This window comes from Penicillium mononematosum (genome assembly GCF_028829835.1).
Source record: "Penicillium mononematosum strain IBT 11891 chromosome Unknown utg000003l:1.0-8172316.0:1.0-8177699.0, whole genome shotgun sequence".
NCBI lineage: Eukaryota > Fungi > Ascomycota > Eurotiomycetes > Eurotiales > Aspergillaceae > Penicillium > Penicillium mononematosum.
In genome coordinates, this window is record NW_026643273.1 from 7,870,484 (window position 1) to 7,888,518 (window position 18,035).

At 50.0% G+C, this 18,035-nt stretch overlaps 7 protein-coding genes across 7 annotated transcripts; 3 read left to right on the top strand and 4 right to left on the bottom strand.

Moving 5' to 3' along the window:
• Positions 1-923: 923 nt before the first annotated feature.
• N7519_008007 (intradiol ring-cleavage dioxygenase) lies at positions 924-2,248 on the top strand (the record flags this gene model as incomplete). The annotated part of the gene is made up of 3 exons (XM_057294783.1): positions 924-1,179; positions 1,237-1,561; positions 1,642-2,248. 3 exons carry the CDS (start codon positions 924-926, stop codon positions 2,246-2,248), a joined length of 1,188 nt encoding a protein of 395 aa, XP_057149594.1.
• Positions 2,249-4,115: 1,867 nt separating this feature from the next.
• Positions 4,116-5,497, top strand: N7519_008008 (putative integral membrane protein; the record flags this gene model as incomplete). Its single annotated transcript, XM_057294784.1, has 6 exons — positions 4,116-4,292; positions 4,354-4,464; positions 4,513-4,904; positions 4,967-5,031; positions 5,098-5,278; positions 5,329-5,497. The coding sequence occupies 6 exons, from the start codon at positions 4,116-4,118 to the stop codon at positions 5,495-5,497; spliced, it is 1,095 nt and encodes a 364-aa protein (XP_057149595.1).
• Positions 5,498-6,200: 703 nt separating this feature from the next.
• Positions 6,201-7,908, bottom strand: N7519_008009 (uncharacterized protein; the record flags this gene model as incomplete). Its single annotated transcript, XM_057294785.1, has 2 exons — positions 6,201-7,504; positions 7,557-7,908. The coding sequence occupies 2 exons, from the start codon at positions 7,906-7,908 to the stop codon at positions 6,201-6,203; spliced, it is 1,656 nt and encodes a 551-aa protein (XP_057149596.1).
• Positions 7,909-10,266: 2,358 nt separating this feature from the next.
• N7519_008010 (uncharacterized protein) lies at positions 10,267-11,062 on the bottom strand (the record flags this gene model as incomplete). Its single annotated transcript, XM_057294786.1, has 2 exons — positions 10,267-10,659; positions 10,742-11,062. The coding sequence occupies 2 exons, from the start codon at positions 11,060-11,062 to the stop codon at positions 10,267-10,269; spliced, it is 714 nt and encodes a 237-aa protein (XP_057149597.1).
• Positions 11,063-12,060: 998 nt separating this feature from the next.
• N7519_008011 (uncharacterized protein) lies at positions 12,061-12,505 on the bottom strand (the record flags this gene model as incomplete). Its single annotated transcript, XM_057294787.1, has 2 exons — positions 12,061-12,386; positions 12,442-12,505. The coding sequence occupies 2 exons, from the start codon at positions 12,503-12,505 to the stop codon at positions 12,061-12,063; spliced, it is 390 nt and encodes a 129-aa protein (XP_057149598.1).
• Positions 12,506-13,076: 571 nt separating this feature from the next.
• On the bottom strand, positions 13,077-16,355 carry N7519_008012 (uncharacterized protein; the record flags this gene model as incomplete). Its single annotated transcript, XM_057294788.1, has 5 exons — positions 13,077-13,310; positions 13,389-13,681; positions 14,286-15,644; positions 15,731-15,973; positions 16,046-16,355. 5 exons carry the CDS (start codon positions 16,353-16,355, stop codon positions 13,077-13,079), a joined length of 2,439 nt encoding a protein of 812 aa, XP_057149599.1.
• Positions 16,356-16,696: 341 nt separating this feature from the next.
• On the top strand, positions 16,697-17,722 carry N7519_008013 (uncharacterized protein; the record flags this gene model as incomplete). The annotated part of the gene is made up of 1 exon (XM_057294789.1): positions 16,697-17,722. The coding sequence occupies one exon, from the start codon at positions 16,697-16,699 to the stop codon at positions 17,720-17,722; it is 1,026 nt and encodes a 341-aa protein (XP_057149600.1).
• Between the last annotated feature and the right edge of the window lie 313 nt (positions 17,723-18,035).

The window sequence follows — 18,035 nt, forward strand, 5'->3', positions numbered from 1 at the left end:
CCTTGAGCTAGACTCTACGTTTAGATTTATTAAGTTAGTCAGATAGCATTTCATGTACAATTTAAGACGAAAGCGCAAATGAGTCGAGTATGGCTGGCCATGTGGAGTGTATATATATAGGAACATTGTCGAACATCATACTCCGTAAGACTAAATGCGTACATCAGGCTTTGTTGCTGCCTCCAATAGCACGTACTCTATTCGTCATGTGCTAAATTTGGCAATTGCAGCTTCTAAATGTAGTTGGTGGATTTCCCAAATGCAAATTTGCTCTGGATGTTCAGAGGATCCTCAGCCCCACAAGCTTCGTTGCGCCAAGACAAGCATTGTGCTGGTGATAACATCTTCTGACCGCAGTATCGGCTCAAGATATATGCCACGGGCACAATTCCTCTCCAACAAGGTACAGAATTTATCTAGTCAAACTCACGCAAGGTTTAACCCCTTAAGCGAAAAGATCGTGCCGATTAGGACACTTATGGCGCCCAGAAGAGATCCGGGGCTCGGGGCCTGACACTCCGCTTAATCAGCCATGAGCTTCCCCACGGGCAATCCCGAGGTCCTGTAGGGCTATATTGGGAAGTGCCGAAATTTGTTTCCAATTGATGAATGGTGATTCGTCTAGTCTACGCGATCTTCCCTAAAACGAATAAGCTCGTGGAGCAGAGATTGCCAACCACCAGCTTTCATCAATTGTTGACGCGGCGCCAAGCAAGCTTGTGTTGAAGATGCCCCATGCTTGCTCCCACTCAGGTCTAAGCTATTGAATATGCAGTAACGTGGGTAATCTCCCGTGTTGCAGATGGGGGATTTCTTCAGAATGACACGCGTCAGGAGACTACGGAATGAGATATAAATCCAGGCCGTCGCGGCCATGAGTCCAATCGTTCACAAGCCACCAATTCATTCCTAGCTCGTTCAATATGGTCCAGCTTTCCAAATTCCTCGCTGTTGCAGCTGCATGCCTTGCAGCTCCTGCCCTCGCCCACCCGGGAGAGAAGCACGATCCTCATGTCGTGAAGCGTGAGATCCATGCTCGGGATGTTATGGCCGCCCACGCTAAGCGCTCCCTCAATGCTTGCGAGAACACCTTCCACGCCCGCGAGTTGAACAAGCGTAGCATCGCCCGTCGCTCGCAAACCGTCAAGAAGCTCCGCCAGAAGCGCGGGATCACTGCTAGTAAGCCTGGTTCCTAATCTCATCTTCCATGAGACACGCTGACATGTGTATATCAAGATCCCCAGAAATGGCGCCGCGACCTTGCTGCCCTCGAGAAGTGGGAGGCCATCGACCACAACCGCACTGGCATCCTTGATTACAGCCCTGCCACCCCGGAGTCAGTCGTCTTCGGCGCTAACACTAGCGCAGTTCTGACGCCCACTGTCACTGACGGGCCCTACTATGTCTGGGGTGAGGTCGTGCGTCAGAATGTCAAGGAGGAGCTTTACTCCGACGGAGTGGATGTTTTCCTCGAGGTGCAGTACATTGATGTGAACACCTGCAAGCCCGTTCCTGGAGCTGTCGTCGACATCTGGCAAGCCAATGCCACTGGTGTGTACAGGTAAGTTTCTAATGCTCTTCGACATCTAAAGATTGCCATCGAAATTGAAACACATATCTAACCACCCTTACCATGCACAGTGGAATCTCTATATCAGGCAACTACGCCGCAGACGGCTGGGACTCGACATACCTGCGCGGAATCCAGCAGACCGACCGCGACGGCGTCGCAACCTTCGAAAGCATCTTCCCAGGCCACTACGAGGGTCGCGCGACGCACACCCACCTGCTTACCCACCTGAACGCAACCCTCCCTCCCAACAAGACCATCCTGGCCGACACCGGTAGCGTCGCCCACATCGGCCAGCTGTTCTGGAACGAGGTGCTCCGCAGTGCCGTGGAGGACACCTACCCGTACAACACCAACACGCAGGCTATCACCTCCAACGCCGAGGATATGTGGAGTATCTTGCAGGCTGATAGCGCTTACGATCCCTTCCCGGAGTACATTTACCTCGGTGAGGGTCTGGACGATGGATTGTTCGCCTGGATCCAGATTGGAATCAACACTACCGCCGATTACACCGATAACTCGTACTACAGTGTTGCCGCTTTCCACGGTGCTGATGGTGGCTACGCGCTTTCTGATAGCTCGTTCGGTGGTGGTGCTCCGGCTGGTGCCTCTGGTTCTCCTCCTAGTGGCACGGGTATGCCTAGTGCATCCGGGTCGCCTAGTCCCTCTGCTTGAGGACTGGACTAAGGAGGGAATGGACTGAATCAGTCTTCTGGGGAACTTGACAGCTAGGTTGATTCACTAAGGAAAAGTCAAGACCCGCCCCTTGAATCCCAGCGGTGCAGCTGTTGTTAGGCTCTGTATCTAAAAGATTACCCCACCTGTACAAACAAACAGATATTGTACATAGGTCCGTTTGAGCAAATTTTATGCGGACTTTTCGCACATCTATCATTTAGAATTTCCCCGTAAGTAAGACTACTGTGATCTCTAGGAGCGTAGCCAAACCCTGGCATAGGAATTAGGGCGCAATGGAAGTGTACCGAACACGAACAATTGACCCCCTGATCGGGGTACAAAATGGTTGTGGCGGATATAGCGTGTAAATAGACCCGCACGGACGGGATGATTTCGGGAGATCGTGAAAATCATTGAAGCGGGAGTCCAACAAGGCTTTCACGTTTCGATTTGTTGAGCCAAGCCTCTGCACGTAACGCGGATCATTGGCTTTTGTCAAGCGCGCATTTTTGAAGATGGGGTGGGTACATCGTGCTTAGCTCAATGGGGCAGGTCGTTCGTACACATTTAGGGTTCCGGTAATCCAGCCCTGGAGCCTTACGTTTGGATACATCAACCCATTTCCTTCCGGGCGTCCGGGGTAGAGTACGAAGGGCCGCGGCATGGGTAGATTTTCTCATATGATAAAGCACTGAGTTTCACTATCATCGGTAGAAGAACCCCAAAATCCAGAATAAAACTAAGGTTATCGAGTGTTCCATGGTTGGGAGGTTTTGGAGGTGGAAAAGGAATTAAAGTTCAATCCATCTATGGAAGCAATGCGCCCCCCCAAGCACGTTGCGGTTACCGGGATCAATAAGGTTGAACGTAAAACGTCACATCTGCATCTGTTACAAACCCTGCTTCCTGCAGGACCAATGTGGGTTCATTTCACCACCAGGTTCCAGGGTTTTATTCGACTGTTAGAGGACGGGCGGCGCCGGAGTCCGTGAAGAGGAGGAAAGCCGGCAAGCGAAACTCAATGCACGTGTGCCACCACGAGTATCTCCCCATACTCTCCAATTCTTCGGTAAGAACCTTGGAATCGGCCTGCAAGAACAGAATTCTCACCAATTGCAAAATAGGAATCAGGCATACAAATGATACTTACCACATCATAGACATAATATACGTTTTCTTGTCCCTCAAGATGGTTTCATGAAACTTTGGTGGGGAATATTAAGCATACTAAAACAAAAAAAGCAGGTTTCGGCAGACAATCTCTATGTGTCTTTCTGAAGTTATATCCTTCTTCCACATTGATTATATAGAAAATTAGATCAATTAAGCTAGACCTCTACTATATATTAGCCTTCTTTCTCTATCTCTACCTCCTTAGATGGTTGAGAAAAGTCATGTGGTGCCTAACTACCGACTGTATGGGTAGTGGGGCAAACACCGACCTCGGGAGTGTTGGTGCCACAGTTAATAACTCAAATTTCAATAAAGCAAACCCCCTCTAGGCTGCTCGAAATGACCCCAAACTGGCCCGCCTTTTTGGGTCATCTCATGTGGCGATCCATCGAAACAGGACTCGATCCGAAGATCCAGTACTCATCCGCCCCCACTAGCGAGATATTATTGACTGATTGCCGTCTCAAGGGTGGCTCCATTTTCCAGCACCGATTCCCCCTTTGGGACTTTGGGTTGAAAATAGAAAACTTCGGGGTCTAGAGCTAAGGCAAGGTTTATTGAAGTCAGAATAGCCGGCCACATGGGGATCTTCAAATAAAACCACGAGGGAGTTCCCCATTTCCTCTGATTCTCTTTGGCACTTTCTTTCTATAGGTGCGGATGGGATCCCCATGCCCTCTGTTCCTTCACCATGGATAAAATGGAGGTACTTGAGGCGGTCAACGATGACGGCCGGAATAAGGCGATCTTGATCGTCACTTCTGTTTTCTTCGCTATTTCGCTATTGAGCGTTATGCTAAGATGCTTCGTTCGCACTCAAGTCGTTCGGGCTTGGGGCTGGGATGATGGTACTATGGTTATAGCCATGGTGAGCCAACATGCACTTTCCGAAAATCGAACAACGACTAATATCGCACTTTCCCTTATAGGCCCTCAACACGGTCTTCGCAATTTGTGGAATCGTCGGGTGTAAATACGGCCTGGGGAGGAAATTGGCTTATTTCGCTCTACACCCGGACGACTTCCACCGCGCATTGCTGGTACGATCCCAGCTCTAACGTCTGGAACGCAAGCTCACATACTCGCAGTGCTGGTGGACAGGCCAACTCTTCTACGTATTGACCTGCGTCGTCGCTAAGATCTCGATCATCATCGCGCTTCTCCGCATCACCGTCTCCCGCGTGCACGCCTACATCCTCTACGCCGTTATGGCTCTAGCCACCGTCGTTGGTCTCATCTTTTTCTTCTTCACCATGTTCCAATGCTCCCCCGTCGACTTTTTCTGGAACCGGGCACAGCCTAAGGCCAATGGCTCGTGCATTGATAAAAATCTCCTCATCGGTATTGCGTACTTATACAGCGTCGGCGCCGCTATCACCGACCTGACTATTGGATTGCTTCCTGTGGCGCTGATCTGGGACTTGCGCATGAATCGCCGCACCAAGGCTGCCATAGTTGTTATTTTGGGCATCGGTTGCATGTTCGTGGTCCCGAAGCACATGTGTTTAATCTATATGGTGGCAAACGCTAACATCCCTGCAGTGCGAGTGCCGCGGTCATTATTCGCATTCCCTACATCATCACATACAAAGATACCGAATTCCTATGTACGTACCACCTTGTCTAAATTTCGACATTCCCTCAATACGGAGAGTTCCACTAACACCCAGCAGACGCCACTTACCAACTCTCTATCTGGTCCAACGTCGAAGCCGGCATCGGTATCACAGCAGGCTGTCTCACAACTTTCCGCCCCCTGGTCCGCTTCCTCCGCGACAGTTCCTCCGGTGGGCTGAGCCGCACACCAAACTCATTCCCTTATCCAACAACCGCGCTGCTGGCTTTCGCCGCTCCGTGCCATCGCAGCACTTGTCCCGTGACGACTGCCAGCTCTGGACTGGCAGACGGAGCGACGAATACCACGGCGTTACGACGACTATCTCCACGGCGCGACAGAAAGACCTTAGTTCCAGCGAGGAAGATCTGGCTCCATACAGTAACGACAACGACCCCGAGGCTCCCGGGTGGAAGGTTGAGAGGTCTGTTCGCGTGTCCGTGCGTGATTCACGATAGATCTAGGCCCTACAATACTTTTAATCTCATGTATAAATTTATGATAATTCATTTTTTATTTTCCGTCCGAGAATCGCCTGTTTTTCCTTCCTATTAGCACACTATACACTGCAGGGTTTTTATGTAGGAGTGGTGCCATTGCGGGATCATCCGATCGTGTTGCGCTTAAATGGGCCGTTGCGAAGTTCGGCCGAGTTAAGAGCCTGCACTGTACGGAGAATATATGGGTTACCTTGTTAACGGTCCAGACTTCTGTTGCCACTGCCAATTGCATGGCATGTTTATCAGATGCCTATTCATAGGCTCAGTCAATTGCTCCAAAACATGAATTTACTTTCGAGTGGGCTAATAATTGTGGCAAAAGAAATAAAAACAGGCTATCGATTTTGCCAATTCTCCCTATTTTTGGTCTTGTGCGAATTATCGAGTAATAGTCTTGATCTACCTATACCACCAAGATCTGCTGATATTGCCGACGATCCCGCGATGTACTATTTTCATTGCCATTTAGAGCTGCTGCTAGTCAGTTAGTTTTAGCTAAACATGGGAATTCTATGCTCCAGAAGGCCGCTTATGCGGCCAGCTATTCTTGTACTATATAACCTCGGAAGTCAACTATTCATTAAATTCGCTATACGCTACAACATGCTAAGTCAATCACACATCGCATCATAAATAATCTCCTAGGTCATATGCCCATTGTTTATTGATTTCGCTCATTAGGCTCCTGTGCCTTCTCACGCACAAGACCCTCCTGCGACTCAGAAGGCCGAACCGGATAGGGATCGACAACAGTCGAGGCGAACTTGCTTGCCTTGATCTTGCTGGCAAACAGAATATCCAGCTCCGCGTACGTGCGGTCCTTGGCCTCGGGAAGACGGAAGAATGCCCAGACGAAGGCAGCGAGTGCTGTGGCACCCCAGAAGAATCCAGTCTTACCAGACGCATTCCAGGCTGTCGGGTTCATGAAAAATGGCTGCAGCACTTGCGACGCCACGTTAATAATCTGGTATGCTGTGCGCGCGAGGGAAACTGTCAGCGGGCGCAGACGCACGGATGATGTCTCCGAGACAATGGCGTATGCGATCGGGCCGACAGTCAGGGAATAGGTCAAGAGCCAGAAGAAGCAGAGTCCGGCCTGCGCCCACATAATGCCGCTTGCGGATGAGGACACGTCGAGAATACCGATTATGAAGAGTGTTGTAGACAGGATTCCCTGACCCCAGACAAACAACGTGCGGCGGCCGACGCCGGAGATCAGCCACCAGGAGAAACAGGTTCCAACAAAGGCAATTCCAGTGCATCCGACACCGAGCTGGAAGGATTGTTTTGCGGACAGGCCGGCCTGGGTGAAGAAATAAGCAGGTGAGTAGGCGAATGTGCTACCAGACAGAATCTGGCCGACGAAGGCCATGCAGCAGATCTCGGTGCGGCGGAGGTCAACCCCCTTGAAGCAGTCGTAGTAGGTGGTGCCGGCTTCGATCTCGGCTTCGAGCTTGATAGTGTGCACCATCATGGCCAGTTGGCCGTTGATCTGTTCTTCGGTCTTGGTGCCGCCGAGTCGGCGGATACTGCGCTTTGCGTCTTCCAGGCGATCGTGGCGAACGAGCCACCAGGGACTTTCTGGTGCGAGCCAGCAAATAACCATCAAAGGAACGGGCCAAATCCATTGCAAGCCGAAGGGGATACGGAAGCCCCATTCGTCCTTTCGATCGACGAGTCCGTAGAGGACACCGGAGGCGATCAGTTGGCCGATGGCCCAGCACAGGTTGACATAGATGGTGAGGTAACCACGCAGGACGGTTGGGCATACTTCAGATGCATACGCAGGTCCGATGGTGGCGAACACTCCCCATGAGAGCCCACAAAGGACCTGCCCTGCCACGAGTACTCCTGCGGAGTTGGCAAAGAATGTGATGAAGATTAAGCCATTGAGGAATATAAGGGCAACAAACATCACAATTCGGTAACCCCACCTGGACGCACAGTATCCGTTCAAGATACCACCTGCGGTCATGTCAGTCTTTGTCCTGAAATGATAATCGAGAGGAGAACTCACCGAAGATACATCCAACCGTACTGGCCATGCTCAGGCCGGTCTGCCAAGGTGCAGATACCTGCCATCCGATATCACCACCGTAATCCTGTCCATATTTGTGAATAAACGTGGGGTAGGCGAAGAAGTTGGGCATGAGGATTGTATCGTATCCCTCCATGATAATGGTCACGGAGACCAAAACAGACCACATAACAGCCTTGCGGTTCTCACGCAAGGCCTGCATCAGCGTCTGCGAGTGCTCATCGTCGGTAGCCTGTCTGGCCTCGTTGACGGCGCCGTGGCCCAGGGTATCTTCCACATGGTTGACAGCGGTCTTCTCGACGGCAAGCACGGTATCAACAGTGGACGCCATGGTGGGCAACTGGACACTAAGCTTCAGAGGAGGGCAGGGGTACTGCCGTATATATACGTTAATTCTCGGAAGTCCTAACTGCCAGGATCGTCCACATTTACATTAGCGTCCATATTTGCATTAGCGTGCATCTGGGGTTGCGGAGAAAGCAAGGACCATCCTGCGCCGCATCCCCAAACCGCGATCAGCCCATCTGGTATTCAGGCTAATTGATGCTGTAGAGAATGTAGAGAGACATGCCTGAGTCGTGCAAAATCCTTCTCAGCGCGTCTAGACCAACTCTGGAACGAGGGTCTGAAACTTACACCTATCGGCTGGAAGGATATTGGCATGTGAGAATTGCGGGATTCAATTCAGCCGTGAGTGAGGTGACTGTCTGGGGAAACAAAGTTGGGGGAAATACGAGGAGGCCTCTGATTGGACTCGTCTGGTTAGCGCGAACGCCCCCGGAATGTCGAAAATGAAGCCATTCCTTTCCCGTAACGGCCAAACATGCCGAACCTGCATTGCGGGAGAGATGCCCAGAATAAAAATCGAGAATGCTGTCAAGACCTTCCATTTATTGGAGGGATAATATGATAGGTGGCTTGAAGACATCTGTCATGGCCTCTCGGGCCTGCCTGTTGATCTTGGCCCGTCGCACGGGTAATATGGCGACCTCCCCAGTTTCAGACATCCGATGTTGGAACGGTTTGCCTTTAACTTGGGGAATCTGGGGATTTCTTTGTTGTCTCGGATGCTTATGTTAGTTTGGACATGGATCTGCGTCGTGCATTCAGCTTCAAACTTGTAGCATAGGTCTGTCCAATCGCCAGGCGGCTATCCACACTCGTCCCTTCTTTATAGCAGGTGAACGGAATCTGCAATCCTCTCAATCTGGGCTCTCACCAGGAGGACGCAGGACTTTGGCCAATCATAACCAGTTTGGTGATCCAACGAAGTGGGCTTCGACAGGGAATCCCGGTGTAGATGAAGAGTGAGAAACATCCCTGGACTACTCTGTCCGGATGTCTGACAAGCCGTGTAATAACCTGCATCTGATATCTGTCAGAGAGATGACGGTTGATTGAAGAATGGTGAAAGGTACCTAAGGTGAAAAGGTGAACAGTAAATGAATCGTAACCGCAGGTAGGTTTTGTTGACGCGTGACTCCCCTCCGCTTCCCTACCCCCAGAGGAAGGCACGATAGGCAATGACCCCCTTTTGTTCCCAACCCTCTACCTAGACTATGCCTTGACCCTACAGATGACTATATATAGTGGCATCCGAAACACGAGGGATTCCACTAATCTACGTCGCACATCCCATGATTTCCTTCACCGGTCACTAGCACCTATCATGGACAACCTCAACTATTGCCGAGCCGTCGTTTGACTGCTTTCGTCCGGCAGATCACGGGATGCCTAGAAGAAACAAAACCCGACTTCTGCACTGAAGCCCCCGTCTCGAGTCGTTTGGCCTTTACCAGGGCAGCTGGTGATGATACTAAATTCGGCGGAAGGAGCATCGTTGTGTGGGACAAGGGTCTCCGTCTCTGTTAGTGCTGTTTCAGATTTTTTTAGGTCGGCCGCATTTCCCTCGTTTCGATTTCGCAGTATAGGCCTTCCTGGCATGCCCAATTTTTGTGTAGAGGCCCGGCCAATGTTGAGGGATTGAAGATACTAGGGAGATGCCGAGTGTCCTGTTTGGAATTTGTCCTCCAGGATTGTGAGGGCCACTCATACCACCCTGGAAGATGGGGCTGTCAGAAGAGCATCGAACGGCAGAGCGAGGTGGTTGTCAGAGGGCTGGGAGTTGAGAGAGTTTGAGAATAAGTCGTGAAAGTCCTCCATTAGCAGTGTCTCGCCTTCCTTCCACAATGTCCATAATGCCATTTGCTGCACCGCCAGCGTGTCCAGTCCCGACAGCTTTCATCGGTTGTCTTGCTTCTTCTGTCTTGCCCCAAGCGTCCGTAACCACAAGTCCTGGATCCATCTCAACACCTCCTTACCGGACTCCGAATAGTCTGGACTGCGGGTTCCATCAGCTCGGAACTCGTGTAGCGCCATCTTATAATGTATATTCGCTAGCGCTACAGCATACCTCCACGGTTTCCTGGGGTTTCACCCCAAACAGACATATACCACTCATTCTCTTCATTGTATGACAGACATTGCACTTCATAATTTCTAGATGACCTACGGATTTCTAGTGCTTTAAGTCTATCGATCTGCACCATGAAAATTTGATGACAAACTTTTGCGAAGGTACTGTACATGGTGGACATCGCACCACCACCAATATGCAGCCACAGGGGTATAATAACAAGAAACACAACAACCACGCTCATGTAATAAGTCAAAGAAAAATCCAAACAACTCAGCTCCCATCAATCCGAATCAACGTCCTAAACTCATTATCCCGAATACTCGTCTCTGGGATCATCAATCGTGGAACCCAATACGGCTTCATATCCGTAATGCTCACATCCCTCCCGGCTGAATGCACACTCCAATTTGTTTGGTTGTTCGATCCGAGGAACAAGCCATCAACTGGTTCACCGTGATGATAATGTCTGTACGCCTGTACAGGCTCAGCGTCGGGCTTGCCCCAGACCAGTCGCCCCGTGCTGGGGTGGTGGTCTATCCCAACGGCGTGCCAATCCAGGGCGCCGTCACCGGGGCCGGAAAGCACGTATGCTTCGATTGTGTTTAAGAGGCCGTTGCAGCGGAGCTGGGTTTTTAGGTTGTTTTTGTCGCTTACGATTGTGATCTAGATCTCTGTTAGTCGTGGTCTTCTTTATTAGTGCATTTAGGTGCTCATAGATGGACATTAGGAATAAGTAGGAACTTACAAATCCATGCTCGATCGTGTTGGGTCGGTCTTCTCGTTGTCGTGTGATGTCACTACCAGACTCAAAGCCCTCGATGCTGCATAGCCCATCAGGTGAAGTTCCATTGTAGCAGCTGTCGACCTTGATTGTCCAAGGCCCCGCTATCTTCGTGTCATTGTTGTACGACGGCAGCTGGGAGCAGTCTGTGAAGGACTCGATAAAGAGACCTCGCTTCCATGGTTGTGCACTGGCGAGTAGAAATAAGGATGCGAACACAGCACTAGTAAGCATGATGAAGATTGTGGTAGAGGAGGGTACGAAAGAGCGCTCAGTTTTTGCCATCTCGTCGCACGGAGAAGCTGTGAATCTTTATATTTCTTCCTTTGGACCCAGTTCCATGTTTCATAAATCTCATTCCAGTAAATTCTATTCAGAAAAGCAGGAAAAGGGTCCTCGCACTGCAAATTAGGGTTTGCTGCCCATCTCTAGGCTGCAACAAACCAAGCACCAGGGTTCTCCCGAGGCCGGTATAACCCCGCTTAAGAGCAAAGCTCGACGGTTTTGCCTTTTACTATTGGTGGAGAGCTCGGCTCCCAGGGCTGCCTGTTTCTACTGGGGAGGTTTTAGTGGACGTTGAGGTTGTATATCCACATGGTGTGTATCCACATAGCCTACTGGAAAAGGCTTAAGTCAAACTCTAGAATACAATACCCTGCCGTGTCTTAGATCTATTTTAGACCCTGGAATTATCTCTTGAGACATCTGCAAAGCCAAGAGGTCAAAATAGTTAAAATACCCGGTTGTTCACCGATGCCTTGGTTCGCTGGACCCTTGGTGAAACCCTTCTTTCCAAGTCCACGGTCTCACTTTTCCCGCCCACGTGCGTTTTTATTCGTAATATACCTACAACATTGGTACGTCATGAATATCGCGAAAGCCCGGATAGTCTGCACATAGTATATATCTACTACATATGCAGCAATATGCACTGCATTTTAGGCTGTGGATGCAAATTTCCCGACCGGGGTGGCGCTTTATGAGGGCTAAACTAGAATTTCAAAGCCATCCTTCGGGATTTCTGTTGGTGGTTGAGACTGCGGCCTGACTCCATCTATAACAGTCAATATCAGGATAAACAATTCCGGCATATATAGGGATAGTAGATTCATGTCATTCCCGATATATCATTTCAGATCTGAAATGGACCTTCATAAGCGCTTTTCCTAATCTATTTATTAGCTACACTTTTCTTAGCATTAACCAGACAAGCACTGCCGCCATTTCAACCCTAATTGACTCTCTCAAATTTCAACAAAGCCAATAAAAAATCGAAAGGTCTCCTAACGATCCTCAGGCCCCATAGGCCTCTGCCCAGCCCTCTCTACATTCTTTCTCTTCTCCTCTGTGGACATGCTAGGATCATTCTTGATTTGTGCATCCGATGACGTCGGTTCTTCTCCCTCGTGAGTTTCGCTGGCGAGGTCCCTCTGGTTCGCAGGGGAAACTGGGGACTGCGTAGAACGCGTATCGGCGACGTGGGATTGCCGACCTTTCATACCTCGAGATTTGTTGATGGCTTGAGATTCTGGCGAGCTGGAAGCCGGGTCGCTCACGTTAGATTGTTGCGTGCCGGAGCTGGCATAGAATCTTGCCAACGGGGTTTTACCTAGATGTAGATATGCTATTAGCTAAACTCTTTTTCAAGGAGGAAATAGTCTTACACGGCGTCTTTTGAATTGTAATGCGCGGTATCACACGGGCCAGACGGATTGTGTTGATGGCCATATCGATGATATATTTCAATGACTCACGGAGGCGGTTTAGGTAGTGAAGCTATTGCCGGGGGAAACGATGGTTCTGATAACTTTTAACTCTTATTGAAATATCCAGTAGTCGCTACATATTTAATGTCAAAAGCAAGCTCGGTCTTTGCCTCATGATGTAACAACTCTCTCATTCCCACAATCCAGTTAAACGCCCCCTTAAAACAAGGCAGTGGTCCAATGTTTATCCGCAGTCGTGGAGAAATTCAAAAAAAGGTATGGGCCTTATTTCATTATCACTATCAATAAAGGGTAGTTTTATGCATGCCACGGAAGAGCTTAGCGCGCAGCCTGGGAGAACACCGGGACGTAACCAACCAACTAGTGGAAATCAGTTTATACTGGCGAGCAAGCGCTTGTGTACACGGGGGGTTTAAGCTTGAATCCCAGGTATCCATGTCATTCGTAGAGTTTATTTGCGATTTCCCATATCAAATGGACGAAGTCAACGAGAAGTAACGGTACCAAATCAAGCCAATAACAGTGCACCCTGCTTTTGTAGTCTTCACTTGGTCAAAGAGAAAGCGGAAAAGTCACGCGCCGAACATACTCTTTGCGCTCTTCCACCCGGGTAAGGTGTCCGGACCGGCCGGCTTATGCTCCATAAAACCATGATCTTCAGTTCCACAAGTTGGCTCCCCGCCGGTTGTAGTTGTAGGCTTGTCATGGGCTGCCAAATTAGCACGTTGCAGGTACTTGCTCTCATCGCGTGCCTTCTGGTCTTCCAGTCCGAGGAAGCTGCCAGCAGTGCTGGCAGGTTTGGGAGCCTGGTATTCAAGTCACACATCAGCTTCACAATTCATGGCTCTTTAAAAATAATGGTAGATGTAGACACGGCCACATACAGAAATATGCCGCGGTCCCGTCTCTGGTGTCTCAGTCGTTCCGCCCTTGACGAAGCCCGGATCCCCCCAGCCGGATCCTCCACCGACGTTATTTGCAGGCGTGGGTTCAGCGCTGGCACCGCCACTGGTACCAGTCGTGGGATGGTTAATGCTGCTGCTGGAGCCGTCTCCCATTTTGGTGGATTGAGGTTTGAACTTGTATGTGATCTGACGACTCAGTGACTGTGCGAAGGGGACATGCGAAAATATGATCGTGGGCAAACAAGTGGTTCGCAGAAAGGCAATAGACGGTGCTGAGATAGAAAATGGAAGAGAAGTAGAAGTGGTAGAGCCTAACTTACGACTCAGGAGGTGAAAAGACCGTCTCTTACTCTTGTTTGATAGCAACTTGTATATCCGATGTAGCAATGTTGAGACAGTATATGAGAAGTCAAAATCAGACTCGAGGCAGACTAGCACTTCAATTCATTGGAAAACATGTTTCATCTTGCCACCCATGCTACATTGCCAACTTTAGAGCTCATTCGTCTTGGACCACGCGCATGTCGACGTCATCCTGACCCATTTGATATACAGCGGTCTTGGCAAGGTCGGAAAAAGGATTTAGCGACCTCACGTATCGAGATTATCAATCAGGATGCTTTGGAAGAGAGATTTATCAGTACTCCGTACGAAATACGGTGTTGTTGCCACTAGGTGGACGGGAAAGTCATTTGGTTGGTCTAATGGTCAGATGATGCTTAGTTTTACTCAGTGAGCGAAAAACGGCAAGCAGTGCCGACTAAACGGTAAGGGGAATCCATATCCCGCGGCCTAGAATCCTATGTATATGCAGTCTAATAGTCTACTCGCGGGCAAGAAGGCCTTCGGCCTCCTGGGCATCCTCAGCGGGCCCACCATGTGACTTGCCAAGGGTTTCAGCCATAGCCAAACCTTCACGCCGGCCTTTGTCTGCGTTAATCATCCACACGAGAGGAATGGGGAGAATGATCAAAATGGCCATGAAGAAAAATCCACTCCGGATTTGACCGGTCGCATCGACAATACCGCCAACAATAGCCGGTCCAATAAACGAGCTCCCCTTGTCCGTAGCAGCATAAAGGGCGTAGAACGCAGCCTCACTACCCGGGGGAATTAAAAGCCCGAAGAATGACCGGCAGTATGAGGCTAGTCCACCCGACACTACTCCGTGCACAATCGCTAGCGGGAATATCTCCCACGGCTGTTGTAACCCGAACACACCCCAGTTTTTGATGAAGGGGATGTAAGCAAGCAAGCCGTAGAGTGGGATCATCTCAAACAGGGCAATGCACAGGATGATCGTATGGCTAGGCTGCAGCCTGAAGTACCGAGACACTTGTGGCCATAGGAAGGCACCCGTCATGCCGGACAACGTAGCGGTGATCGAGAGCAGTCCGATCAGCGGTGTGCTGAGTTTCAGTTCCGTGCGTGCGAAGAGAATCGCCGTTCCGGAGACAGTGGCCATCGCGTCGGAGAGTAGGAACCATGCTACCAGGAAGATGAGGACTTCGCGCAGTTTGCTGACAACTTTGACGGTCTCCCATAGAGATTTCCAGGCAAACCCGACCAGTCGCAGCCAGGCTCGCCATCTTCCTGTCCTTTTGGTGGAGACTGTATCCAACCGAGGCCCCGGTCGTGTCTTGAGCAAATTACGAGTCACCAAGGTGAATGCGCCCCACCAGATGCCGACCAGGAGCAAGACGAAGCGCATGGGAAGGGTTGCAGATACTTTTGCCAGTTTGGTCTTGGATAATGTGAGGAGCATAATAATGCTGATGATTTGTACAAATACTGCGGCACAATATCCAAGACCGATGCCTCTGGAGGAGATTTTGGTGGATAGCTGAAGCTCCGGTGATGATGAGAGCGGAGCCTTGGTTCCCATTCCACCTTCTAGGGAGCTCTGTGCCTGATCCGATGGCTGCAGTCCATCTAAACTATCATTGTCGGTATCATCCTTGCCCCAAGCGTTCCCTTCCGAGTCACCTTCATCTCGGTCGAAGCTCGACATTTCCGTGCCGTCATCCGCCTTCCCATCTTGCAGAGATGGGTCGTTGGCGACAAGCACTGGCAGGTAAGAGTTCAGGACGACGAATGATGAACCGAGACAGGTCACACCAACGACGACCAAGATCGATCCGATAACGAAGAGTGGTGGCGCAATGAATACGAACAACATGCTGGCTAGCGCACCAGCGAATCCGAATACCATAAGCAACGTTTTGCGGTTGTTCTCTAAACATCCAATCGGAAAAAGTTGACGTTAATTCGTGTCCTTTTTCCGCGCTATACATTCTCAGTCCAGCTTTCTGCAACCATACCGTAATCGGCCAGCGCGCTAAACGATATAAGTGTCAGCGCCTGGATGAGTACTGCCAGCGAGAAGGTGTACATGGCGAAACTGGCTGTGTTGATCTCGAGGCCGAAGACCGGGACCACACATTGGCCATTTTCAGTAGCATTTGTGCTATTCCCTGCGGTTGGTCCGACACAGGGAAGGTGGCTCGTTTGTAGGGTGCCTCTCTCTCGGGCTAATTGTTCCAAAGTGAGGGGCAAGAAAGAGCCTGGTACCATAAGTATTTAGATTTTTAGATTTTGTTTTTGTCCTTTTTTCTAGGGGATGTCGCGTTACGTACCTACACCACAGACCGCAAACACTTCAGCTGCAATGCCGTACGAGTACCATCCTAGAATCTCCCTGCGGCTGGTTGGGGTGGTATCTTCGCCCGCATACCGCGGTGGTCGCTGCTGTACGCCTTCGTCTGGCGACGGGGACTGGAAGGCAGCAGATATATAGGATAGCATGAGGGAAGGGGTTGTCGAAATTCTCGGAATCCCGAAAATCACGAACCCCAGGTACACGCGGATGCGGGCGGAAGGCCCAACAACATTCCTGGTGATGTCATAAGATCGGCAGGGTCTGTACCCCTTTGGGAATAACTTCATTTTCTATAAACATATACAGATGAGCTATATTGTGTATTCTACTTTTAATATTGCTATATTTTGAATAATAACTGTCATAGGATTCTTCGCACATCTTTAGGCTAGGTATAACCTAAGCCCTGGGTGGAACGGGTTCATCCAAAACCACATACCGAAGCCTTCCATGAAGAATATATCTCCAATTCGAGATCAAATAGAACCTTGGTCCCTTGCCCCTTAGGTAGTTGAGGCGAAATCTGACTAATCGCGGCGACGTCAACTTATAGTCACTTTTATTTAACCACAAGAGTGCCCAATATATTTCGCGATTGACTTACCTAGGTAACCTGTGACCCTTCAGCATGCCTGCTTCTGTTTTCCTTCTTGGCCCCGGTTTTATAGGGGGAGAGATTATAGATCTCCTTCTCGTATCAAAATATAAAGTAACAACACTTATCCGTCGCGAATCAGCCGTTGCAGATTATGCCAATTTAGGCGTCGAGACAGTAGTTAGTAATTTGGACGACGCATCAGTGATCAAGGCCCAAGTCGCAGTTAGTGATATTGTCCTCCACACTGCAACTGCAGATCACTTGCCATCCGTGCAAGCAATTATCGATGGCATCAGAGGACGAGCGGCGCAAGGACGAAAAACAATCTACATCCACAATAGCGGAGCAACTTTGCTTGCCGACGCCGTCGAAGGAGAGTATAAGAGTGATACCATATTTGACGATGAGAAACCTGAAGAGATCAACGCGCTCCCGGATTCTGTATCACATCGCCTCATCGACCTAGAAATCATCCGGGCAGGCCAGGAACTGGCCTCCCACGCTAAAATGGCCATTATGATCCCGCCCCTTATCTACGGCGTGACCAATAGGGAGAACCGCTTGTCAATCCAATTGCCGACTCTCGTCCGTTACTCTATCAAACATGGCCATGCTAGTCAGATCGGCAAGGGTCTCGCAGTTTGGAATCAGATACATGTGAAAGACCTTGCCAGGGGATATATGGTTCTCCTTCATTGGATGGAGCGCGCGCCTGCCACCGAGATTGCGCTGAATCCGTACTTCTTCTGTGAAAACGGCCAAGAGTTGTCTTGGGGTGAATGCGCTGCTGAGATTGGCCGTACACTGAAGAGGATAGGGCGTATTGATGAAGCCGCGCCGAAACCCATTCCGAAGGAAAGCTGGGGTGATCTGTTCGGGGAATATTCTGGGATGGTGGTTGGATCGAATGCACGACATAGGGCGAATCGACTGCGGAAATTGGGGTGGGCACCGTTGGAGAAAGACACCTTAGCCTCCTTGGCTGAAGATGAGATTCCAATCATCGCGAAAGAAACCGGGGAGTTCACGGGTTATGCGAGCGTCGTTGCGTCTTAACTGGGAGCACTCAAGCTGGGCCCTTTTTGCTTGGGAAATAACGTCTCGAATAATATCCTATTCTTTCATCTCGTCGTGTAAGTCGTTCGAATAGTAAGATATGACTGTCTCGTGATACAAGGATCGCAACAGAGGAGTGCACAAGCGTTGGCGAAGAACACCTGTTCGTCCCGGAGATTGATTTCAGGCACTAAAACCCGAAGCTTAAATGCTTAAATACATACATGCTCGGGGAGTGTTGCATCACAAACGTTAGAACTTCACAGAAAGGGATCTTCGAGAGATGCCCAGGTGGGAGTCGCACTTGCCGATT